The 26,511-nt window shown below is 39.9% G+C and overlaps 1 protein-coding gene across 2 annotated transcripts in view; it reads right to left on the bottom strand.

Annotated features, from left to right (window-relative positions):
• Ncoa7 (nuclear receptor coactivator 7) overlaps positions 1 to 26,511 on the bottom strand; it is a 168,697-nt gene that overhangs the window by 31,555 nt on the left and 110,631 nt on the right. Inside the window, exons 6-10 of one of the 2 annotated variants that reach the window (XM_052169264.1) lie at positions 25,239 to 25,352; positions 24,135 to 24,260; positions 22,011 to 22,195; positions 18,681 to 19,723; positions 17,716 to 17,884 (exon numbers count right to left, since the gene is read on the bottom strand). In XM_052169264.1, the coding sequence (XP_052025224.1) occupies positions 17,716 to 17,884; positions 18,681 to 19,723; positions 22,011 to 22,195; positions 24,135 to 24,260; positions 25,239 to 25,352 (1,637 nt within the window). The remainder of the gene's footprint in view (positions 1 to 17,715; positions 17,885 to 18,680; positions 19,724 to 22,010; positions 22,196 to 24,134; positions 24,261 to 25,238; positions 25,353 to 26,511) is intronic. The other variant, XM_052169265.1, reaches the window with a different exon arrangement.

Below are 26,511 nucleotides of genomic sequence, written 5' to 3'. Positions count from 1 at the left end.
CCCAGTCTCCTGTTCAGACTGGCCACCTTCTTTAACTTCTCCTCTAGGGAAGCTGTTGTTGGGTTGCTTTCCCATGTATAATAGACTCTTTCTTGTGCACCCCACAGTCACAGATCACATGTAGCTCCCTTCCTACTCCTCACAGCGCTGCAGGGACCGCTCTTTATTAGCCCAAGCTCTCAGCCTCCCCTACCCACGCCCTAATTAAATGAAAGATTCTCTACTGTGTAAATAAGAGTCCTGCTGCATCTATCTAGATGATGTATGTATGTATGTATGTATGTATGTATGTATGTATGTATGTATGTATCTATCTATCTATCTTTCTATGTATCTATCTAGCTGATCTAGTTCTTTATACTTTCTCTTTTGCCCACTCCCTGCCAACTTTCCCCATTCTGTTCCCCTATTCTCCCACTTTTTCATCCTTTGGTGTCCTTCACACTGATCTTTAAACCTTGACGCATTTCTCCACCCTTAAAAAAAGGTTGTAGGTTTTCTTTTTTTTCCCCCCTCAAAGTTCCTTCCCATTCTTCATTTTCATTTCAGAGTGCATTATTTGTGCTAGCAAATATTTCAACCCTAAACTCAACTGTTCTTATCTATTTGCTGTTTTAGTATATGTCACTGGTAAATCAAGTCTGCCTCACACACTTTCTGAAAGGAAGTAGAGGGTTAAAAACCGACGCTTCATTCCTTGTTGTTTCAGTGAAACTGGTCTTCTTTAGTCACCAACTGCAAAACAGCAACAATATGTCAATCTTACAGCCTTGACCTTAGCTAGCTTGCTGAGGCTTGAGGAGCTCAGTGATTCACCTTGTGGTCTGGTCCCTGATGAATCAGCAGCCTTGGGACATTATCCAGGGGTTTTCTCAGAGCTAGCACCATTACCAGCAATTACAGCCACTGTAGCTGCCAACTGGTCCTGAAGCAGTGTATTGTACTACATGTTAATAAGGAAGCAGAAAACTTGGTCAAGTACTGGGTCCTGAGAAAAGCAAATCTTTTAAAAGGAAGTAAATCTGAGGCTGAAATGAGGCCAAGACAAAAGGGCCGAGAAGGGGGTGACTTTTTAAACTATAAAAAAAACTTTGCCTGGCTTTAAAAATCTCTTCTAGCATCTTCCTAGAGGTTTTATGATTAATTCAAGCTCTATAGTTGCTCAAGATCCTTGTTTGTTGCCACACTCTCAAATGTGCTCCTGTGTTCAGACACAGGGTCCATTTTCATTTCTCATACAGGCTGATTCTTATCATCTATCTTCCTATCTATCATCTATCAATCGTCTGTCTGTCTATCTATCTATCTATCTATCTATCTATCTATCTATCTATCTATCTATCATCCATCTTTAGAAAGAGTATTAGTATTTTTCCATCAAGCCTAGTGGAGAAATGTCTATGGCTGGGGTCTGAGAAGGCTTGTCAGATGTCACAGTTGATCTGAGTTTATTGAGGGAGGCAGAAGAGTTCATTACAGGAGGAAAAAGAAAATACTTCTATTTTCCTGAACATGTACGGAGATATAGCATTTGAAGAGTATGTTGCTTCTGTAGCTGTATTAAGGTCAAACTGGATATAGCAGAAAGGAAGATAGTTATTGTAGTCAGGCTTTGGTGAATTCTTTCAAAGGTCTCTTTAATGCAGACAGAACTGTTACACCATAAGAGACCAAGGAAGAAAGAAAGAAAGGAAGAAAAGTGGGACAGAGAAATTAAATTGTCTATGAGAGACGCCACAGAGCTTCCTAAACAAACAACAAAGGGACCCAGATATTATACTACCACTACAGGGTCTTAGATTGCAAGTCAACATATAACAGAGATGCTTGCACATTAATGTTAATTGTAGCACCATTCATAATAGCTACACTATGGCACCATCAATAAGTGAGAAATGGGTAAAGAAAAGATGGTATATGCACAAGCAAGAAATGGGTAAAAAAAAAGGTGGAATACATAATTGTTTTAGCCATAAAGAAGGTCAAAAGTCTGTCATTTTCAGGAAAACAGATGCAACTTGAGATAATACTATTAACTAAATAAAGCCAATCCTAGAAAGAGAAATATCTTGCATATCTCTCATTTATGGGTCCTATATTTTATATCGATATATAAAATCGTGTATGAATATGACATGGATAGAAGTGAAACTATCTGGGGGGAGGGGATTGAGTTCCACAGGATTTGGAGGGTCAAGAACAGGAAGGGCTGAGTTTGGCGATGAAATACTGAACATATTATATATGCACATGCAGAAGTTTGGGAAATATACCTATAATATCTTCCTCACCAACCGACATAAAGTAAGGGACTAGCAAAGAGGAAAGGATCTCCCTAGGAAGGGGAAATAGAATAGAAGGTTATGGATGGATTGGGTGGGGAGGGGTATTGGAACAGGAGGGCTAAATAGGGATGGGGAAGGAAGAGGGGGTTAAAAACTGCTGGGTACAGCACACCATGACAGGGACTGCCCACAGCAGGCCAGAATGGAGTCATCTCAGAAGCCCATGGCAACTCCTTGAAAGAAAGGATGGTGTCTGGGACCCTGAGAAGCGGAAGACACATCCCTCCAGGGGACCCACCATCAGAAATAAGGGACTGCCCACAGTAGCCTGGGATGGAGATATCTCAGTAGCTTGTGGCAGCTCTTTGTAAAAAAATTGTTCCCACTTCTCCTAACCCTATCCGTATTATCTATATAACAACAGCTATATAGATTTCATTTGTGCGTGACTGTTTTTCAGTTGCCTTGGTGTGCATAATTATTCTATTATATATCACTTTCCTACTCCCTTCTTATCCCGCTCTGGTGAATTCTGTGAAACTAGATGTTCCTTGATGTAATGATTCTTAAACAATTAAAAATTGAAGCATGGGGCACAGCACAGTCCTAAAGGCCCAGGTGCATGCTGCATGTTCTCATCTTGGAAACAATGTAATAACTGCACAATGGCAGATCCAGATTGTTTGACTTACAAAGAAAGTTTGAAGAAACTATTAGAAAATGAAACGGAGCCAATATTGGGACCCCGAGAAAGGAGAAAACTATTGAGGTTATGAAATGAGTTTAATACTACATTTGAAAGCAGTTCCTGGATAGGCAAGTCTAGAATGCATAAAATTATATGCTAGTAAAACTAAGTCAAAATGTCTCTTAGGAGAGTCATTGTGTGCAATGTGCAGAAGCAGAAAACTAGCAGAACTACTGAGTTAAGGGTTAACTTGATTCTTTCTGGCACTGCCTGGCAGCTTTTTCCATGCTGTTTATCATTAGAGCTTCACAGGAAAATGCAAGTAGCTGACCTTGGAGCTCTGATCTCTGAAGTATAAAGTTAAAAGTAAAAAGTTAAAGTTTAAATAATGATAAGTTTGCAATTATTATTATTTTGGCTACAGGCCTGGTAATAGGGGAAGCTTGAAACTTTGGAGAACAACTGTAATTCTTAATTCTTTGTGGGATGCAGTTATTTTGAATTTGATTTGGCAGTTGCCTTAGGGTTTTACTGCTATGAACAGACACCATGACCAAAGCAAGTCTTGTAAAGGACAACATTTAACTGGGTCTGGCTTACAGGTTCAGTCCATTATCATCAAGGTGGGAGCATGGTGGGAGAATGGCAGTGTCCAGGCAGGCATGGTACAGGAGGAGCTGAGAGTTCTACATCTTCATCTGAAGGCTTCTAGTGAAAGAATGGCTTCCAGACAATTAGGGTGAGGGTCTTAAGCCCACGCCCACAGTGACACACCTACTGCAACAAGGCCATACCTCCTAATAGTACCACTCCCTGGGCCAAGCATATACAAACCATCACAGGAATGATTATGCAATGTCTTTTTAAATACCTGCTTTTAGAGTATCAATAAAAGACTGGGGCAAAGAAAAGGCAAGAGACTGAGGTGAGTGTGAGGTGAAAGGAGAGAGTGTGGTGTGGATGGTGAGTAAGTAAGAGAGTGAGTGAAGAGAAAATGTGAGGAGAGAGTGTGGTGTGTGTGTGTGTGTGTGTGTGTGTGTGTGTGTGTAAGAAAGGGAGTGAATGAGAGCACAACCCCAGCCTGAAGAGACAGAACAAAAGTACACACAGCTTCAGGCTGAGAGAGACAAAACAACTTTAAGTCTTAAAAACTTGCCTGTCAGTTTATACCTGAAAAGTTGTCTCTCTGTTTATTATGCACCTTCCAGATATCCCCGCTTCCAGTTGAGAACTCTGATCCTGTGTTGAGGCTGGACTCCGACAATAAACAGAGCAGGACTGATACGCAAGTGAACTCTCAGAGCCTGAGGCGGCATGCACAGGGCCTGCACAGGCCTCAGTGCTGGGTGGGTGTGTGGACAGGCATGAGCCTATCCCAGACATTGTCTCTAATTAAGAAATGCTGAGGTAGCCTGGTGGTGGTGGCTCACACCTGTAATCCCAGCACTCTGGGATCTCTGAGTTTGAGGCCAGCCTGGTCTACAGAGTGAGTTCCAGGACAGCCAGGGCTACACAGAGAAACCCTGTCTCGAAGAAAAAAAAAGAAAGAAATGCTGGCAAAGGAAAAATGAATCTTACCAGATACTCAAACCACACTTAAGGGTAACCCCATGCCCAGCAATAGATGGTCAATACAAAATGAACTCAATGACATTTTTTAGAGGGTGCTTTTTATTTTTTTTATCTCACATTTCTTTTATTTTTACTTTACAGATCTTTTGCTTATATATTACACTTTTTTTTTCTTTTTGGTTTTTTGGATTTGGTTTTTTTTTCTGAGACAGGGTTTCTCTGTATAGCCCTGACTATCCTAGAAGTCACTCTGTAGACCAGGCTATAGACCAGGCCTCAAACTCAGAAATCTGCCTGCCTCTGCCTCCCAGAGTGCTGGGATTATAGGCGTGCGCCACCACCACCTGGCTTTTATTACACTTTCTGTTCATGTGTTGCTTTAGGTTTTTCTTTGGCTCTTTTTTTTTTTTTCTCTCCTAACTCAGCACCACAACACACCTAAGCCACAGGCTTGAGATAGGACCTTGAGTTGGACAGAAACTCAACTGACAAGGGAGGAATCTTTATAGAAGCAACAACAGACAGGGCAGGCAGTCCCTTCCTCTGCTTACTGAATGGCTGAGTGAGTCAGAGTCCTGGGTGTGGCTACAAGGATTAGATCTTACCTTAAGGCCACTATTTTGTAAATCCTGGAAGGGTGACCTCAATCTCTCCAAAGTACACAGAACACATTTTAATAGTTATCTAATACAGAAGGTATTAGTTTAACTATAAGTAGCATATTATACTTCTCATTTCACAGATATTATCACTGGCTAAATAATAAATATAAATATAATAACAATAATCATCATCATCATCATCCACAGGGATTTGAGTCTCTTAAAGACAGCTAGGATGAACACAGGTATGGAGAGTGGGCAGACACAGAAACATACATGGAGGGAAAGATGTGTGTGAACAGCTGCTAAAACTTGAGATTTACCATCCTGGGCACACTTATACTATCAGCTAGGAAGAGGCAAGGGCAGATCTTGATGTTAGAAGGACTGTTTTGTCAATTGCAGGGACCAGAGAGATGGGACCAAGTAGAAACAAAAGGCTTTGCTGCTATAGCTACATCTGAGATCCAGGCAAATATTCCCAAGGACAGTGCCTAGGCATGGCAATATCCATGTGGAAATGCCTACCTGTTGCTACTTTGTTTCCAACCCAATTACCCGGTAAAAAGAAATCTCAACTCAATCAGTAACAAAACAAGCTACAAGCCTAGATTGGGCAGATCTCCCACTACACGATTCTATTCCCATCCATATTATTCCATAGAACTCAAGGTTTTTCCAGGCCACAAGCTTCTCTCCAGTCTCTCTGTTGATCCCCATAACTCCTTCCCCTTCCCCTCCATCCCCCGTAGCTCCTCCCCTCCTCTCCCCTCCCCATCCCCCCACCTTGGTCCTTTCTCCTCCCCCAAACTCTCAGCTCCGCCCCCTTCCTCCTGCCCAATCATTGGCTCAAACCTTTATTTGAAAAGTTAAAGTGGGGAGAAGGATCACAAGGCAACTCCTCATCTGTAGCCCCTCTGAGGAGTGGAATTAGCATCAAATTACAAGCCCAGGACTGTCCACCTACCTCACACTCCTGTCAGTCCATCTAGCAGAGGTCTCTACTCCAGCAATCAGTGATCGGTCACTACTGCCTTGCTGGGTCTGTTACTACAGATTTCTGAGTGTTTATCAAAAGAAAATCTTTATACTTGTGAATAAGAATGTAGCTATATTTAACAATATAAGGGGTCTTTTCTTATGCATGGGGGTCTGTTTTAAGACAACCCCCCCAGAATATAACAGAAATTGGATAGTATAGAATCCTAGATATACTCCATTTTTATTATAACTATGATAAAGATTAATTCTTAAGTTTTGCTCAATAAGAGATGAATAAAAGGTAATTATAATAATGTGCTAATAAAAATTTTGAGTGAAGAATTGTCATCTCAAAATGTCCTACTGTAAGTCCTTGCCTTTGTTGTGATGATGTGTGGTGACTCAGTGCTTACATCATGAGGTCTGGGATAACTGGACAGCCTATACTTTATAATTCTGAGTACTAGTAAAGATCAGAAGTAATGGTAGTAGATACAGTATCCAAGGAATAGACCAGGTGTTGAGTCAGTTCCCAGGTGGGATGGGCTGTGAAGGCACCAGAGGAAATCACTGCTCTAAGCTCCATGAAATTAGAATGCTTACTTCTAGAAATCCCCATTTAATATTTCAGGACTCTATTTGATCAGAGGTAACAAAACTAGAAAATCATACTATATACACATATAAATAATACTATATATACATACATATAAAGGAAACTACTGCACTTGAAATCTGCTAATAAGTGCTCTTTTCAAACACGAAATGACAGAAATGGAGGAAGCAAGGGACTGAGGGAGGAAGAAACTGGTTTCTATGAATCGTGATGGATATAGTCACTGGCTTCATTGTGGTACATATTTTTCATGATGCACACACAAAGAAAAGGTTTTATACTGTTTACATCTTTTTATAAAGATTTTTAATTGTTACACTGCTTACATAGAGTTGGAAAAAGGGTTCTTCATTGTTGTGGCTCACCAAAAATATTAAGAAAGCCCTTTTGAAAATTACTATGCAAAACAATAGTCGTAGCTATCAGATAACTTAGAACTAAATAAAGGCAACGTTTATATCAACATCAATCTGGAGGCCTTGGGCTAACATCCCATAGACTGGATTCAGTAGCTGATGTGTTATTTTTCGTCTGCTAACATTTAACGTTTTTACAATAAACAGTGATTAGATTTAAACAGTGGAAGTACATAATCCATATCTCAGTTTGCTTTGAGAAAAACGAAAAGATGGAAGAACAGCAGGTGTGCATGCCCACACAGCTCTTGGCTCCAGAAGCTGCTGTGAGAAGGCTCCGTCCTGGTCTATACCCCAGCTCACTCTTTTATGCATTTAGGCGGCAGCAGAAGACCCCTCATCTATAAAGAATCGAGAGGTTATATGACTCCTGAAATATTATCAGAACATATATGCATCTAGGTTTTTACTATATGCACAAACCGACAGTAAATTTATTATGTTTCTAAAGTATCAAGATGTAAACTGTAACAATAGATGAAAGCTGTGAATACTCTGTCTGTCCGTCTCTCTCTCTCTGTATTATATGCACAGTATATGTGTGTGTGTGTATTATGTGCACAGTATACCTTACTATCATATGGTACCATAGAGTATTTTTAGACCATGAGTGACCAAAAGTAACTAAAATGCCAAGAGGTGAAGCTGTGGATAAGTCACAGGGACCACTGGGATTCCCTGATACTTCCAAAAACTGAGTGAGCACCCACTAGTGCAGACGAATGGTGCTCTTAGAATCAGGCCTTACGCTGTCTCTGGAGATGCTGACTCTCAACCCTCCGCAGGAGCACAACCCTGCTCTACAGAGCTGCCTTAGGAAGGTTATTTCTCAAGAGCACTGGGGGTCTGTAAAGTCAATGATTAGCTCAAGACATCTGCCAAAGCTGTGTACTGAAGTTACTGGAAGGCACTTCTGGAAGGTGACAAATTTCTGGGCTTTTAAGGGAATGGAAAAATAAAAGTACAAAGATCATGAAGAATGAAGACCAAGCAATATTTCCCTCAAGGCTTTGTACATTAACTTTCTAAAAACATGGAAGATATTTACATGGATGACTAATAACCATGTATCTCTCCAGCACTTTTCCTAGATTGGCATTAAAGAGGAAGATGCTAGGTTTAGCTGGGAAATCTTTTGGTTTTCTTTCTGTCTCTTTCTTTCCTAGCGGCATTCTCAACTTAAAATGTCCCAGTAAGATCACAGCACAGGCTTAGGATGTGCTGGTGGTAGAAAGTAGAGGTGCTGGTTCAGTCCTGAGCACTGAAGTAAATAATAAGGAAAAAGAATAGAAGGAAAAGAAAAGATTATATAATGATATCCAGCACTTTAAAAACTGAAGGATTTTTATCCTTGTTAGGTTAAGCAGAAGCAACGTTGTTCCAGAAAGGATATATTAGTGAATGTCCAAAGCAAGGATTCTGTTGGCACCAATGGTTATTAACAATTCCAATTTAGCCACCATCCCATTACAAGCCATGTGACTTCTGATCAGAAATTTTCATATTAATGGTGGTTAAAGAGTGTATGCTAGAAAACCAGGTCAGCTTGCAATGGCTTTAATTTGTCCTTTGTTCTCCTAAGAAGTGTGCTATTGGGGGCATATTTTGGTCTTCTTAGGGGTCTTTAGCACTTGAGCATCTTCCTTTGTAAAATGAGTTGAATAGGAGAATTAATTTTCTTTATGGTTTTGCTTCTTATAAAACCAATATAAAGCTCATTAAATTCATGCAGATAGAATTTTAGTGGAGGAGATATTTTATTAAGTAAAGGTAGTTTATATAACAATATACATATGTGACCTCATAGTGTTAAGGAATTATACAGAAAGGCATGCAGTGGTGGTGCATGCCTTTAATCCCAGCACTTGGGAGGTAGAGGCATGCAGATTTCTGAGTTTGAGGCCAGCCTGGTCTACGGAGTAAATTCTAGGACAGCCAGGGTTACACAGAGAAACCCTGTCTTGAAAAGAAAAAGAAAAAAAAATTATAAAGAGAAAAGGCCAAAAGGTACACACACATACACGTGTGTGTGTGTGTGTGTGTGTGTGTGTGTGTGTGTGTGTGTGTGTAAGCTCTGTGAAATAGCTATGAAAACAACTTCTTTTTGTTTCTGGACTTTATAAGTCTAAGTATTTTAGTTATAAAAGAACAACTAAATATGACCAAAGTATCTCTTAGATGAAAGGCTCAGCTATTCATGTAGTGATGTAATGGATACCATGGAATATGAACCACATAGTAGGTGGTATGCAGTTTCTTGGATGCAAAGTCTTAAAGCAAAAGGTTCAAAGGAAACATGGGTGGCAGGTGGCAGTGTTAAATGTTGGGGATGCCCGTGGTGGTTTGGATGAAAATGACCACCATAGGCTCTTCCTTCCTTCCTTCCTTCCTTCCTTCCTTCCTTCCTTCCTTCCTTCCTTCCTTCCTTCCTTCCTTCCTTCCTTCCTTCCTCCATCCCTCCCTCTCCTTCCCTCCCTCCCTCTCTCCCCCCTCTCTCTTTCTTTTTTGTTGAATGGTTTTCAATTGGTGGATTGCTTAGGAAGAATTAGGAGCTGTGCCCTTGTTGGAGGAGGTGTGGCCTTGGAAGAGGCGTGTCACTGGGGTGATGGCAGGGTCTCTGAGGTCACAGAAGCTCACGGCATTCTTAGTTAGCTTTCTCTTTGCCTGCTGCCTGTGGATCAGATGTAAGCTCTAGCTACTGCTACAACACCAAGCCTGTTTGCCTGCTGCCATGATGGTCATGGACTTACGCTCTGAAACTACAAGCAAGCTCCCAATTACATGATTTCTTTTATAAGCCACCTCAACTGAAGGGTCTCTGTACCAACAGAACAGTGACTAAGACAATGGCCAAAGACTTCTAGGATCAAGTAAAAAATCCAGATCCACAGAAGCAGGATACTCTCAGAACTCAGATGGCATCTCACAAGTGCCTGTAAGTCCAGTTCCAGGGGATTCAAAGCTTTCTTCTGGCATCTGTGAGCACCTGCGCATATGTGGCACATCTACAGATACTCAGGCATGCACACTTAAAGTAAAAAAAAAAAAGAACACTATTTATACATAGCTGCACACTATACGGTGTGATAGTGCATTTCTGAAACTCCAGGACTCTCTTATGGAGGCAGGAGGATAAATGTTCAAAGTCAACTGTTGGGATACAAATGATAGCAAATGCTGGTGTGGCTGTGAGGGAAGACGAAGAGTCATAGTCTATATATAAAATAACACAGCCTGAAGGATTCTCACAATCCTAGAAATAGTGCTACCATATTACCCAGTTATACTATGACTGGGCATACACCCCCCCCCCAAATGTCTTTCTACATTGGTACTGACATGTATCCATGTTCATTACTGTACTATTCCCATTAGGAGGGAATGGAAATCAATGCAGATGTCCACCAACATATGAATAAGAAAAATATGGTGTGTATACGCAATAGAATATTGGATATTTGTGTTGAAAAAAAAAAGACACTTGAAGGTAAATAGATGTAACTAAAAACAGGTCTATTGAGTGAGGACTTCCAGCCCCCACAATACAATGCCAGAATGCCACCCATCCTCTCTCATCTGTGGGTACTAGCTTCAAGTGGTTTTGGTTTTTGTATGTATTTAGCTTGGGAGTTACGAAGAAATTACAGACAGGCCCCTGGTAGTAAGTGGATGCATTTAGGGAAAAGTGATAGTAGAATGCAAATTAAATTAAAGTAGAAAAAGGAAATCCTGGGAGCAGAAGAATTTATACAGAGAGTGTTGTAGACAGGGAAACAGGGGGAGGGGGCAGGGAAAAGCACAACCAAAATGAAGAGCTCATACATAAGCTATTCAGGAACCAATGAACTCACAAGCCAAATAAATTATATAAGAGGGAACAGTAAAACACATGCGATATGAAAGACACTGGTGCAGTGGACATGGAGAGCGAAAGTTTGAGGATGGGGTAGGGGAAGGGGAAGCAGGGCAGGTGTTAACCAAAACTAAGAAGCTTTATGAGTCCCCACTAGGCTGTGTGTGTGTGTGTGTGTGTGTGCGCGCGCGCGCGCGCGCGCACGCAATATACTGATATCTCAAACAAAAATGCCAAAATAGTATTCCAAAAAGATAGGAATTATTAAATGGACTTTTCAGTGCTAGGTCCCCTGAGTTATTGGTCAGTAAAGATCCAGAGACACCTAAAACAATATATGCTATTGCCATTGTTTTTGATTGTCCAACCATAATTAGATGGTGTGTCAGTACTATGATAAAACACGGACCAAAGACAATATAGGAGGAAAGAGTTTATTTCAGCTCAGAGATCATAGCTCATTATTGAGGGAAGACAGTGTAGGAGCTCAAGGCAAAACCCTGGAGGAGGCAAGACCTGAAGCAGAGACCATGGAAGTCTGCTGACTGGCTTGTTCTTCCTGGTTTATACAGGCCAGGGCCGCCTGCCTAGAGATAGCACTGCCCACACTGGGCTGGATACTCCTACATACATTAGAACTTAAGAAAATGTTCTACAGACATCTCCACATGTCAATATGACGGAGGGAGTTCCTCAATTAGAGCCTTGCACCTCAGGTATGTCGAGCTTTCTGTCAAGTTGACAAACACTAACTAATCGAGTGGTAAAATCCTAGGATTGATGCCACCACATACTTTGGTTACAATTTAAAGAAAACAATTTTGAAGTGACTAGGATTGCGCTCTCTCCCTCAGATGGCTAGCTTTGTATCTGCTGGAAAGTGCAGGCTGCTGGGAGTTTTCCCAGAGCGGAACCTTGAGTGTTCCAATATTGACTTTTCTACTAGGCAAGAGGTTCCCACTGGTGTAATAATGACAAGACTGTTTATGGGTGTAACTAACCACTTTGTTGATTAGATTTGAGGCCTGCTCAATAGGAGATAACTCATATCTTATACTATAAACAAGGTCAAAGCCCACTGCAATGAAAGACATAGGCCCGAGAACCTATAGATGTTATATTCCTAAGTGGTCACATAGACAAACCACCTTCTAAGTATTTATGTTCATAGGCATAGATTTTTCTAACAGTCTTGGTTAGAGAAGCTTCTGATTGAGTACATTGTGAATGGTTAGTGCAGAGACTCATTCCTGTTTGGAATTCTGAGAAGAAGCAACTTTGAGTGCTCAGGCATGAATGGGATGTCGTTAACTACCTTCTACCTTTAGGGTTTGGGGAACATCACGGAGGAGAGGGTGGACATAATGGAAAAGTTGAGGATGGAGAGGAGCACTGAGACATACCTCTGGACAGGGCATGGCTGATGGCCACACAGATTCACAGTCCCTGTGGCTACCAGCTCAACATCAAGCCAAGACTTAGCATGGAGGTGGGAGGGGCTCCTGAGGCCTACTTCTGGCTGAGGAGATATTGGTAATTAATGGCTGCTAGGGAAGGAAAAAAAAAGTTACTTTTCTTTGTGGGTGTGAACACTGGTGGTTCCCTTTGCCCTTGGGTAACTCCATACCCATTTGCACATGGGAAGAAATGACTTGATTCAATTGGGTTAAATAAATTAGTAATTTTAAAACAAGACAGTTGGGAGGGAGATGGGGAGGGGGTCCTGGGAAGAGGTGGGGGAAGAGAATAAGGACAGATATGGCCATGATACATTGTATACATGTATGAAAATTTCAAAGAATAAGAAAATACTCAATGTTCAATGCCACAAGGACATAATGAGATACTCCTACCTGACCTCTTTCAAAAAGAAAACCCAAACAATCAAATAAACAACAAAAACATCAAACTCCAAACCAAAACAAAAATTACCAATGGTAGTCTGAAGAGGCCCCACCCTTGTTCTGGACAGATTCAGAAAGTGGTAAAGCTATAGATTCAAGTTAACTCAGAAAAATCTAGAAAGAAAAGCCCATCTGCAGAGGGCTTTTAAACAAGAGGTTTCACTTTAGTCCTGAAATTTATAATTTAAGGGTAGTATAATAAGATCAAAATAGTTATTCCAATTATCATTGCTCTGAGGTATAGGATGCATTTTAAAGGGAAAAAGAGAATAGCAAATTGTACTTTAGGTATGAGGTGCAATGTTCATGGTGAGAGTAATTCACAGTCATGCACCTAGATCTTGTCAGGTTTGCTATGGAAGATAGATGCCTGCTTAATTTATCAAGAAAGTTCATCATAATAATGATCTAATGATAAAAAAACAGATTTCATCTATTTTTTAAAAAGTCTAATATGAGAACATGAACATGTTAGGCACATTCTTTATTTTCATGCACTATTCAGATTAGACTGCCTCGGGTCAATTAAAGAGTATACCAAGGAGGGCACAGTCTACACATCCTTTCTCATCACATTCCTTACAGAAATACAGACCAGACAAAATGCATGTCAGGGAGATGACACTTGGATATGCTATCTATATGGCTGTGGTATTTCTGAATAAAAATAGTCCACACAGGTCTACATAGGGAGTGGCAATATGGGTGTGTAGCATTGTTGGAGGAAGTGTGTCTCAGTTCACTTCATGCTGCCTGCATGTCAAGATGTAGAACTCTCAGCTCTTTTACTAGCACCATGTCTGCCTGCATGTTTCCTGCCATGATGATAATGGGCTAAACTTCTAAAACTGTAAGCCAGCCCTAATTGAATACTGTCCTTCATAAGAGCTGTCATGGTCATGGTGTCTCTTCATAGCAATAAAATACTAACTTAAACACTAGCCATGAACTGACTTCAAGTGTGTTAAATATCCTTTCCTAAACCTCATTTCCATGATTCAACCACACAAATGAATAGTGTAATGAATATAATTTGGATGCATACTCTGGGGTAAGATGGAGACAGTGCATCCCAGGTCCTCCATTGGTAAAATGCAGAATGCCTTGTGGAACGGTTGTATTAGTTAACCATGCAGAGCACCACTTAATACAGCATGCCTAGCATGGCCAGGGAGAGCAGCTACTGGGTGTCCCAAATGCCCTCCTTCACTCTCCCTAATCCAGATCAGAGTAAATGGATAGTTGAACTGGCTGGACCAAGAGTGGGCATCCTATTTTGGATGTTCACAGGAACATTTTGTAAAAGACATGTCAGTCATAATAATCTGTTATGATGCTGATACTATAAGTACATCAAGATGCAAACATTTCTGATAAGGAATTCCCAATTTAAATTAGATTACTAACAGAGTGAAGTTATTCACTGCCTTCATGGTTAAATTAGGACCAAGAGTTAGAGCAAAGAAAGCTGGGATCTTGCAGGTATGTAAACTGAAATCTGGAAATTTCACATATATCCCAAGAACACCATCATCATTCTCAGATGACTCAAGAGAAGTAGCTGACTTTGCAAAATGTAGTGGAGACAGAGACAGGTTAAGGTTGTCCTCTGTTTAATCCACAGGAGAATCTGAGTGCAATTGAAGCAGTGTTATCTGACTGAGTATGAAGGAGCTACCAGTCTTCCTGGAGTCATGGAGATCTTAGATGTACTGACAACTTCCACCAAGGAATAAGACCATTATGTTTTGGGCAGTTTTCAATTAAATTAATTAAATTCTCCAATTTCTAATGCTTATGATTTAATAAGAATCGGTACAGAAAACAAAAATAAAATTACCAATCATAAAAGAAATAACCAGGCACTATGCGTAGAGTTGCTTGACTCTGTTTTCTGACTTACAAACTATTATTTTTATTGTTGGCATTAAGGGAGTCACAACACACTGCACAGGAACAAGAAGTGGATTTAGCAGCATTAATTGATTAGTAATAATTACAAAGAAGGGAAAAAAATCTAACATCTACTTAAGGAGAGCGCTAGGAACAATAGGGAGGAACAGTGATGTGAAAATCTCAACATATTTCCCTGTAACCAGGAGCACTGGGACAGTGGATGATTCAAAGGGACACATCTTGAAGAATATCAGGTCACATCTCTAAGAGCGATGCGAGGTCAATGCGATCTAGAAAGGCAACATCTGTTAGTGTGACACCCAAAAGACGAATGGATTTACTCAGCAGAGGGCTAGTGAAGGAATCCAGAATCTATCAGCAGAATGAGAAGGCACTTTGTGGCAGTCCTTAAGTCCTTATTAAGTTCTTCAGATGAGCTTAAGTTTAAAAATTCTATAAATTGTTACTAAATTAAATGTACTTTTCATGCTAAGCACTTGGAAGTCTTGGTGGGACATAATTATAGGGTCACTCTATCTGTCCTCTCTTAGTCTAAAATGCGAATTTACTTAGGGCCAGTGACACATTGAGATATAAAAGGGAATAATTATGAGAAAATTCCCTAATATTTATTATAAAAGCTATCATAATTAACAAATGCAACATGTCCCCAAGACAATATTTGGCTAATTAATAACAAATTCAAGAAAGAAAACTATTTGCTACTCAAAGACAAGTCAATAAGCCATGGCAATATACAGTGTGATGGAATTCAACAAATGACCTACATTAAGAAACTTGTAAAACTACTTGAGGAAGAGGTCCAAGGAAAATACTATTTCAGCATTAAAAGTACCTTCCAAGTTGAAGAGTGATGGGAAAAAGAATTATATGTGGGATTGCTAAATTATCCTACAAGAGGTCTTGGTACATGCAGTTCCATTCTGGAAGAAACTCAATTTCCAAATGCTATAATACATTTTTTTCTCAGAAAAAAATATATTTAAGTAATCAGCCAATCTCTCAATATCTTTCCTTCTCCTTTCCCCCACCAAACGAATTCTATACGATCCACAAATATGGCTGCTATTTCTTCCCTATCTATAAAATGATAAAGGATCCAAATCTTTTCAGAGATAGATCTATATTTACAATATTCTACTCCTGAGAGAACAGTTTATTACAGAGCTTCAGAAATTAGCATTTCTTCTGTAAAGCGTTTTTAAGCAACAGTAGGAAATGGTCATGCCCATTGCCAAGAGTCCTACTTCAAAACTTCCATGAGATCCTGGGGGTTGCATGCATGGTTAGAGGGTACATCATATAAATACAAAACAAACTATGTTTATTGCCCTTATTAATGTAAGTTTTGTATCTAAGAGAAAGGGATATTAAATATTAGCAAATTTATTCATTAAAATCCTATTATTTTCACATTAAACTGTAATTTATTAAAATGAGGTGAGTTCTGGTGAGAATTGTTACCATAGGCAATAATCGTCCGGAAAGTGTGGCCTTGCTCAGAGTCTCATTTGGCTTTGTGAGAATTCATGATACAGAAGATAGATGAGTTCTATTCATTAATCAAACACCTGTCCAAATGATGATGCTGATGGCTAGTCAGGAAAAGATGTGTGGATTACAGAGTTAAAATTAAGTCCTTTGTAAGTCTTTATTCTAAGTCTTTTTATTCCATCCCACATATTAAAAAAAAACAATTTCTAAAAAGACTATTTCTAATTTTCTTTTAAAGCTATTTTATCTTCTAGAAACATACCATTTGTAGTACACTGCTAAAGATTGCTATGCCGCTATCATCTGTCCCCAAACCAATAAAATCTCTTCTTGGGTATTATGCAGACTCAATGCTCTGCCTGCATTCTCATGTTCACTGTAGATCTGATTCCTTAACAGTCACCATGTGGCATCCATCTACCTGTCATGTCTAACGACACCTGGTGGACAAATGTATGGTGGCATAAACACAGAAGAATGTTACTAAGTCAGCGCGGGCCTGTGATCTACAGCAACATGGCTGAGGCTGGAGGAGTACGTGAAACACAGCAGGCAAGGAAAGAAGCCTTCATACTCCCCTGTGTGCGCAAGGGTGGGCAAGAATGAAACCTTAGCAATGATAAGTTAGATAAAAGGAGCAAGCTCTGGAGTTCTCTAGAACAATGGGGCCATGAGAGATCATAACAATATGTTCTGTATCTAAAAAGGGAGGATTTGTGAACCCTCCCTCAAAAAAGAAATGATAAGTGTCATGGAGATGGATATGCTAATTACCCAGAGTAGACTTTGTAGACTGTTACACACCTGTATAAATATTATACTAATAAATATATATAATTAGTACTACTTTAAAAATAAGGAGCCTCCACCCCCAACAAGTAAACACACTAAATCTCCTTAAAGCCACATAACCCTGCCATCTATCCTGGGGGACCACACATCATAGTTCTCTTGTTGCCTCCTGAGTCAAACACTCCCTTCAGAAGGCCCCAGAATCTTCAGTTCTCTCCCACGTAAGCACTTTTAAAATGACTACCAATAGATACTGTCTCTTCAAGAGCTTGGATCAGCTCTAGCTCATTCGTTTATTCCCACCCAAGAGCATGTCCAATTTTAGCTCATTCATTCATTCCCTCCCAAGAGCATGTCCAGTTTTAGATATTTGAGTATATTTTTATCTTCCATCATTTGAAAATCAATTTTGCAGTTGCATCAAAATGACCATTTGTGGAAGAAAACAAGTATTCGCCCTTCAAGAAGCTTTAAAAAAAAGTTATAATTAAGCAAAAGCTTTTATTCAAGAATAAAATAAATTACTTAGAGATAAACAATCTACAGGCAGCTGGAATTGGGGCAGTGGGTACTGCCTCAGCTCTGCTCTGCTCACCTCTCCCGGGGAACAGCAAACCAGTATTCAGGCTGCTTTCTTCTCTTGCCATACTGCTGGACCATGGCGGTGTTATGACTGGCAAAGGATTTTCTCATTGGCTTTCCCACTTTGATGCACAGAAACATGGGTGGGGTCTTACTCTTTTCTTCTTTTGAGGGAAGTATATCTGAATCACATGAGAAAGCATTCGTCAACCCAGATAACATCAGTGACCGTTAAAAAACTCTCAGCTTACAAAGAGGGGTTGGCCACACATGGGAGCAGGATTCGGCTACATGAACCATCAGACTTTCTTTGACACACAAGGACAACACGCTTACACGTTTCAGGTTGGTATGTGTTATATGGCATGCTACACACTAAAGGTAAGCGTAAAAACAGGACAAATAGCATAACACCACACAGAAATTTGGTTTAGAACTGAAATCTCTCAAAAGCATTTTTGGCTGGGCATGGTGGCATACACCTTTAATGCCAGCACTTGGGAGGCAGAGGCAGGGGGATTTCTGTAAGTTGTCATCACAAGTTAGCCATCCTCTCTTTTCCTCCCCTTCCGCTCCCCCCTCTGTCCTTCCCTGCTGTCCACCACCCCCATCTCTCTCATACACAAATATACAGTTTCAACTTCTTTAGATTTAGGCATGCAGGGTAAGGCAAAGAGAAAACTGTTTGAAAGAGTTAAATACTTCTGAAATAGAAATCTATATCTAGTTCAAGTTCTATAAATTGTTTTATAAATTTTTACCTCAGTCATTAATGCTCAGTGATAGTCTGCCTCAATAAATAAAGTGGACCATAAGCAAAGACATAGGGCTTCCATGTGCATATATAGAGCTACACAAATGGGAACATGCATACATACATACATACATACATACATACATACATACATATATACATACTACACACACACACACACCAATCAAATCATCCAACCAAAACCCAACCAAACAGCATCTTACCTTCAATGGGTACCTGAATTCTTTTTAACAGCCATAACTGAATCTCAGATTTATTATCCATCTGTGCACCATGACAGATCTTGTCTAGAGATGATCCCAAAGAATCCAGAACCTTTTTATTGTTAATTTCAGTTTCCTCTGCACTAGGATCTAGTTTCAGGGGCAGAGTTTCTCCCCCTTTTACCCAGAGTGTACCTGGCTCTTTGTTGCCCTCAGATGGGGAATCATCTGTTTGGGGAAGAGAGCTACTGAGTGTGATGTCTATTCCTCCTGGTTCGATACTTTTGGGGTCACTTAGTTCTGACTTCTGCACATTTTCCAACAGCTGTGACCCTTCCTTGTTTTTATTTAGGTAAAATTCAATGAGTTTAACTTTATCTAGGTCTTCGTGTATATTCAGCGTGCTCTCCCCAAAGTTTTCCGGGGATCCAGACTGTTTGTCTACTTCTGGTGCTTCGTCTTGCTTCTCACCGGTTTCTAAATCTATGGCCCCCTTCAGTTCGGTATCGTGCTCTGTTCCTGTAACGTCCAGGGCTGACTGCACGTGCCCTTCCTTTGCAGGCATGATTGTTTGTGGCACATCCTTCTTTTGGTCATAGGAAAGACATTCTTTCGTGGCATCTCCTTTGTCTATTCCGCTCCCAGGTCGAGAAGAAAGTTCTTCCAAGTCAACAAAGTCCTCGTCTCCTAAAAGACAATTTTCTTTGGCTGTAGGTTCCAAGGCAGCACGCATGCTGGAAGGTCCCTTGCTGATCTGAGTCCCTGTGGGAGGCTCACTGGCTGTTCCCCTGGAAGATTCCAGATTCTTTAATTTCTGTGACTCGGAGTCGTCTGGGGGCTCCATATCTGTGCATGTGTGCTCCACTGACTCCCGAGGAGAGCCCACTGATTTGGCATCTAAAGCAAGGGTCTTCTCCCCATTCTGCTGCCGTTTTTCCTTGTTGATGGACTTGAATTTACTGAATGGATTGATATCCTTCTCTGAAGCCAGGTCCTCCCATTCTCCAGGCCTGTACAGAGGACAAAGATCCCGAGGTAGGTCACTGTAGGGGCAAAAACGGTGGATGCACATGGAATGTTAAAAATAAAAGCAAAGATGAACTGGAGGAAAGAAACAAAACGACACAACTAAAACAAACCAAAAACATACTACAACTCAAAGTTATGCTAAAAGTGATTTCAAAATAAGAAAATGAAACCAAGAGATTGACTGCAAAACAAAATATAACTCAACCAAAAGGACTGACGAATGAATGAGCCACATGAGTTGTACCTTCTGATAGATCACAGATCCATTCTGAGCATACAGATGTTACCTGAAAGACTCTTCAATACGAAATAAAGTTTCTGACATTTATGAAGGAGAGCACAAAGGAGAGATTTAGCATCAATGACTAAAATTCCTTAAGTCAAATGTTTCCCTGTTTATAAATTGGTAGAAATTAGAAATCAACAGCAGAATCCTGAAGGATCCTAGATATCGCTGTTCATTTATCTGTTCTCTATAAATTGACTTTGAATATATATATATATATATATATATATATAATTTCTTGTCTTAAAAATGAAATTTTCTAATTTTAAAAAGAAACTACTACTTTGCAAAGGAGGTACAAAAATTAACTTTCATTATTACTGGATGTAATATCACTTTTCAATTTAAAGAGGTATATGAAAACAACTTTTACAGAAAAGTCCTTAAAATATTGCATATATTTCTAAGCCATTTTAAAATTTGTAATTTATCAACTGAAACATTCACCCCAAGATATAGGTAGTTACTGCCCTCTAATAGGAGCCACTTAGAACTCAGATTTGAATTATATAAAAGATTTGCTAAGTATGTTCTTCCAAGTTCAAAATCAATAGCCAGGATATTCAAAGTTTTAGTTAGAATGGTAGTTTACTAGTTTTTATGTTGTTGCTTTGTGAGTTTGTTTTGCAACCCAGACTGGCTTTGAACTTACAGTCTTCCTTCCTAGACCTCCCAAGGGCTAGGATTACAGCCTGTACCACTACACTTGGTCAAGAAAAATACACATTTTAGTGTCCCTGGAATAATCTTGAGGGCCCTTGTATCTTCCCCTACAATACTAGCAGCATCTCTGCTGAGTTCACAAAGATACAAAACTCCTTTCCAAAGTGAATACTTTTAATTTCAGAATTAAGTATGCTTTCTTGAAGGGTGTTTAAGTAGTACTTTGGCCATTACAGCTTTAAAACAAATGATCATGGCCACGAGGTAACTAAATTCCAAGCAGTTCTGAGTTTATACAAAGACTCCCTCCCTGGAATTACTTTATGAAGTATTTGTGTGGAAAACTCAGGCCTTTCCCACTAGGAAATGAAACCCCATATAAATGCTAGGCTCTACTTAATGGCTTAAAAGACTTAATTCACCCTTCAATTTAATAAGCGTTCCTAGGAGCCTATGCTAAAATACGGTGGTGGCTGAGCATTTGTTCTGTAGAAATGTGAATACACTAATAAGGCTAACCTATCCCAGAAAATGCTTTGGTTGCACAGTTAAATAACTGAGATATAATCCTCTCATACTGAAACTTGAAATTTCATTTGGCAGACTAAAGACTGAGGTGTCCTGCAGACTAAAGAACTCTTTACATCCTAGATGAACAAGGCAAAGTTTCTTCCATGAAGATCCATGCTCTTTGACTTCTCCACTCTCATGGAAAATGGTCCGCTTGACACATTCACCTGTATTCCAGTTAGCCTCCCACCTAAGCGTGCACACTCCTCTGTTCTCCTCCCTTCTCTCCAGCCCAAGCTGCCAGCCCACAAGCAAGACATAAGCTTTGTGTTCTCGCAGCTGCCAGGCACTGTTGACACGAAGTATATAATGGTGCCAACTGGTTCTCATTCCTCTGTTAATTAATATTTCTCTAGATTTAGCCAGGCAACTAATAAGGAATCAATAATCCTCACAGTTGTTCCCTTCCTACTTTCTGTGGCAGCTGAACATTAAATATCCACCCCCACCCCAAAACCCAAATGTGAGGATGGCTAGAGTTGTTTAGTCACTCCCTACTCCCTATCACTTGACCCTCCCTTCTCCCTCTCTATCTCCCCAAACCCCTACACTGACCCTAGGTAGATTTTAAGTAGATATTTATTTCCTTTACTATTTTGAAAATGTTACTAAGTTTTCTTAATCATTTCTATTTCCCATTTTTTTTTTCAATTTCACAACGCAAAATCTCCATCTCTTAGTTTCCTTCTCAGTGTCCTGGCTTCTGTAAATACCCTCACTTTGAAATTCCACTTTTACAGCTCTTTCTAGCCACTGGTCTAAAAAGAAGAAATGGCCCTTACGATGGCAAAGCGTCTTTGATCTTCATGTGGGAAATGTCGTTGTACAGGGCAATGGAGACAACCTCTTCCATGGGGCAGATGAGACCATATTCTTCACACCCGTTTTCAATCACCAAGGGATCAGACTTATGAGGGTCAAACATGATGTTGTTAGGAGTGACAATCATGACACCCCCAACCACACCCTGCAGAAGGAAGGAACAGAAGGTGTTACTTGGGATAGAAAAAGTATTCCTCAGCTATAATAGAATCGTCAGTTACTTTGTCTTCCCGCTGATTGTGAGCCACAGTTTCCTGCGTGACAATCATAACCATGTTAGGAACCCTAGAAATCAATGCTGGTAGATGGGGTGCCATGGGAGCAGTGACAGCTCCCTATTGTTCATACAGCTGCAACTGGATGGCTGTGTTAAGTTCTTGTCCCAGTTAGTTACCCAAGACTCCTGAGCGTAGCTCCAGGATTGGAGTTTGTACAAGAAAAGCGGGGGAACAAGGGACCCTAAGCGGTTTTCCAGTCCCACACCCTCCTTACAGCTTCCCCCCTTCCATTTTGGGCCAAGGCTTGGCCTAGTTCTATCTAGGCCAAGTTCTCCACCCATAGGAACAATCTTGAGTAAAAAAATTCTCAGAATGTACTGACTGATAGTCACCTGACCCTCTGCAGGGTCCCAGATAGAGTTCAAATGTGCGTCAAGCTTACTAATCAATAGATTTAAATGTCAGTATGCTTAGCCAATAAGTTTGAACTGTAACCTTGCTGATGTAACCTGTGCCCCTAAAAAGTACAAAAACTGCTTGAAATAGCCATTCTGGGTAGCCTTCTAGTCACTCATCTTGAGGGGACTGATTGAGGGTCGACCCCCGATTTACTGGAAAATAAACCCCTTGCTTTTGCAAAAAAAAAAAAAAAAAAAAAAAAAAACCAACAAAACAAAACAAAAGAAAACAAAAAGCAAACTTGCCCCATACACTCATGTCTCATGGGTTCCCATTTCTCTATCAGAAAGATAACAGACTGTCCCAAGCCCATTGATGATCCATTGATTGCTTTACAATCCACTCAGCAAGACATCACCATGTTTCTAGTGTATGACTCGTGTGTAGTGCTGAAGGAGAATCAGAATCACGGTGCCAAAGAACAGTCCCAATATTTTTGTCCTACACAACTGCAAGTCTCATCTCCAGCAAAACTGAATATAAACAGCAAGCAGGGAAAACTCGTAGTTCCAGTTGGTACAGCTGTGCTGTGGAAATTAGTCAGTAGCCTGCAGATCTCAAATCTGGAGCTTTCTCAGTTGACCAGCAAGATAGTATCTATGAGGGACCCATAGGAGGCACTCAGAGTCTAAACCAATTGATAACTTTGATGAGTCTTGTAATTATCTTTCTGAATTATTTGCAGTTCAGGAGTTTTTTCTTTCAAAAGTTTCTTGGATGTTTGTAATATGATACGAATTTTCAACTCTAAGCACAGAAATAACAACACAGACCTTTCTTCGGAAGTTTACAAAAAGTTGGATTTCTTTTGTAAACATCAACAACCAGAAAAGTAAGAACAAGATACAGCTGAAGTAATTTTGAATACTAACATCACCAGCATTAACACTAAGTTGAAAAGTTCCATTGCCTAGATTAGAGGTAAATAATTACCTCTAATGAGAATCATCTCCATTAAGTATTATACCCCACTAGTTAAATTTTAGTATCATTCTTATCTGATAGATGGAAAATGTATACAATAAGGAAAATGTATACAATAAGGATGTTCAAGCACCTTATCTTGCATCTTGTATGCAGCAATTGGTAAGAGTTAGAATTTAAATCCTTCAAGTATTTGCTATTAAATTCAGACTATCTCCCTAAAAATTTACAGGTCAAGAGCTATTAAAAAAAAAAGGCAAATCCCAAATCAAAAGGCATCGTGTTCCAATTTAATTAATGCATTCACTTAAGTAGGAAAGTGGCCAAGCAACCAGCAGCAAACATTAATGAATGTTTGTCAAATTCAAATCGTGCACTGCAATTGTGGTAAAATATTCTAATGGAGCCTCCCATCCCGCAGTGAGCCTTCTAGTTTAGTTTCTGCAGATTTCCTGACAAGCAAGCAATCACAGTGACAGATACCTTTCCATCAGTGAAATAGCGACAGTTCATTTTGAGGAATTTTACGACCCCTGGCTCATCTTCTTCAGAAGTCGATGATAAGACCCTCTCGATGGGTTTTAAGGCCTTTCTTGCTAAATCTGCATCCTATGAAAGCAAAAATGTCCAAGATTAAGGGCAAGAATCACCTTGCAAAAACATATTACACCATAAGTATGCTATCTCCACTTTTCCTTAAACATTAAAAAGGAAAATGACACGTATCCTTCAAAAATATCACAAATTATTTATTTTTTGTTTTCAAAAGTTTCTCTACTATTTGTAACCTGATATAAATTCTCGACTTTGAAAACAGAATAGTAATACCTTTCTTTAGAAGTTCACTAAAAGCTGGATAATTTTGGAAGCATCAACGTTCAGAAAACTAAAATCATGACACAGCTGAAGTGATTTTTAATGCTAACATCACCAGCTTCTACCCAAATTGAAAACATTTATTTCCTAAATTAGAGGTAAGATCGGTAAGTATCCCAATCAAACTAAGATTGAAAAATATATGTAAGCCCATAAAACTGTTTCATTAAATGTTTTTGAAAATATCCAAAATGAAAGAACTCATTGTAGATTACTGATTCCAATTCTCAAGGAAAAGCGCAATGTACTCCCTTAATTGGGGATTTAGCATCCTGCTTTTGCACAGTGGTCTCAACCTGTGGGTAGTGACCCTTTTGGAGATTGAATGACCCTTTCACAGGGGTCATCAAAGACCATCAGAAAACATGGGTATTTATATTATGCTTCATAACAGTAGCAAAATTACAGTTATGAAGTAGTGACAAAAATAATCTTATGGCTGGGAGTTGACACTACAGGAGGAACGGAATTGAAGGGTCACACAGCATTAGGAAGGTTGACAACCACTGCCTTTGCACACAGCATGCACTTTTACCTTTGAGACCTTTTGTAAAAAGGTGTGCTGAGATAGGATACATTCTCTCAACTGACAGCAACTTTCCGAACAGCACCACTTTACAGAAGTTATCAGAAGTAATCTTTTAAAACCACAGTGTATGGATTTCCACAACTAATCATAAACTCCCACATATAAGATGCTGGCATACATACAGGCAGCTTATCATACTCTGCATCGGATGATGATGGAGAGACAGTAGCACCAGTGGTGGATGATGAAAGCCGTAAGGTACTATTAGGGATGTTGGCATCTGGCACAAACAGGACCTGGGAACAAGAAAGCATGGCTGAACTCATTCCTGAACTCACACTCAGGGAATTCACACCTTTGTGTATCACACTGCCTCAGTAAGACCCAGGGAGCAAGCAACACGGGGTCTCTTCTGGAGAGATGGCTCAGCGGTTAAGAGCACCGTCTGCTCTTCCAAAGGTCATGAGTTCAAATTCAAGCACCCACATGGTGGCTCACAACCATCTGTAAAGAGATCTGACACCCTCTTCTGGTGTGTCTGAAGGCAGCTACAGTGTACTTACATATAATAAAATCTTTAAAAAAATTACTTAGCAATATAAATGTCACAGTGCAATGGCTACAGAATGCTGACACTGCAGGAGAACCAGTAAGTTTCTGGTCAGACCAGGTAAAGCCTGCACGGTAGTAACTGGAGGGAGGAAAGAGCCTTCCAAGGAATAAGACTAACACAACAGCTTGATTATGCCTGAAATACTTGGGGCCAGTACTTCAGTGTATGTGTGTGTGTGTGTGTGTGTGTAGTGGTGGTGGTGGTGGTGGTGGTGGTGGTGTTTTCAATAGGTATGCCTTCCCCCATAAACTCATGTGTTTGAATACTTGTTCCATGGGAGTGGTACAATTTGGAGGTGTGGTCTTGTTGGAGTAGGCGTGGCCTTGTTAAAGGAAGTGTGTGACTGTTGGGGAGGGCTTTGAGCTCAAGCTCTGCCCATTGTGGAACACAATCTCCTTCTGCTGCCTGCAGAGCAATATCTAGAACTCTCAGCATCTTCTCCAGTGCCATGTCTGCCTGGATCTCACCCTGCTTCTCCCATGATAATAAAGGATTAAACCTCTGAAATTGTAAGCCAGCCCCAATCAAATGTTTCCCTTTATAAAAGTTTCCTTGGTCATGATGTTAAGAAACCCTAAGATTCTATACGTGTGTGTGTGTGTGTGTGTGTGTGTGTGTGTATAAGAAAGAAATATATACTTTTCTATTATTTACTATATCTGTTTATTAATATATTAAATATATTTAAAGTGTATAATTAAAAATATATGTATGTATATATATCTGCATAGACTTAACCTGCTTTAATAATCTGAAAACTCAAAATCTAAAGTGCCCCAAATGGGCTTAGTTTCAGAATTTGGAGCATTTTGGGAGATGTGGTCTACATTGTAATTGCTAAA

Source organism: Apodemus sylvaticus, chromosome 23, assembly GCF_947179515.1.
Source record: "Apodemus sylvaticus chromosome 23, mApoSyl1.1, whole genome shotgun sequence".
NCBI lineage: Eukaryota > Metazoa > Chordata > Mammalia > Rodentia > Muridae > Apodemus > Apodemus sylvaticus.
The sequence above is the reverse complement of the archived record's forward strand: the minus strand, read 5'-3'. Positions and strand labels throughout refer to the sequence as shown.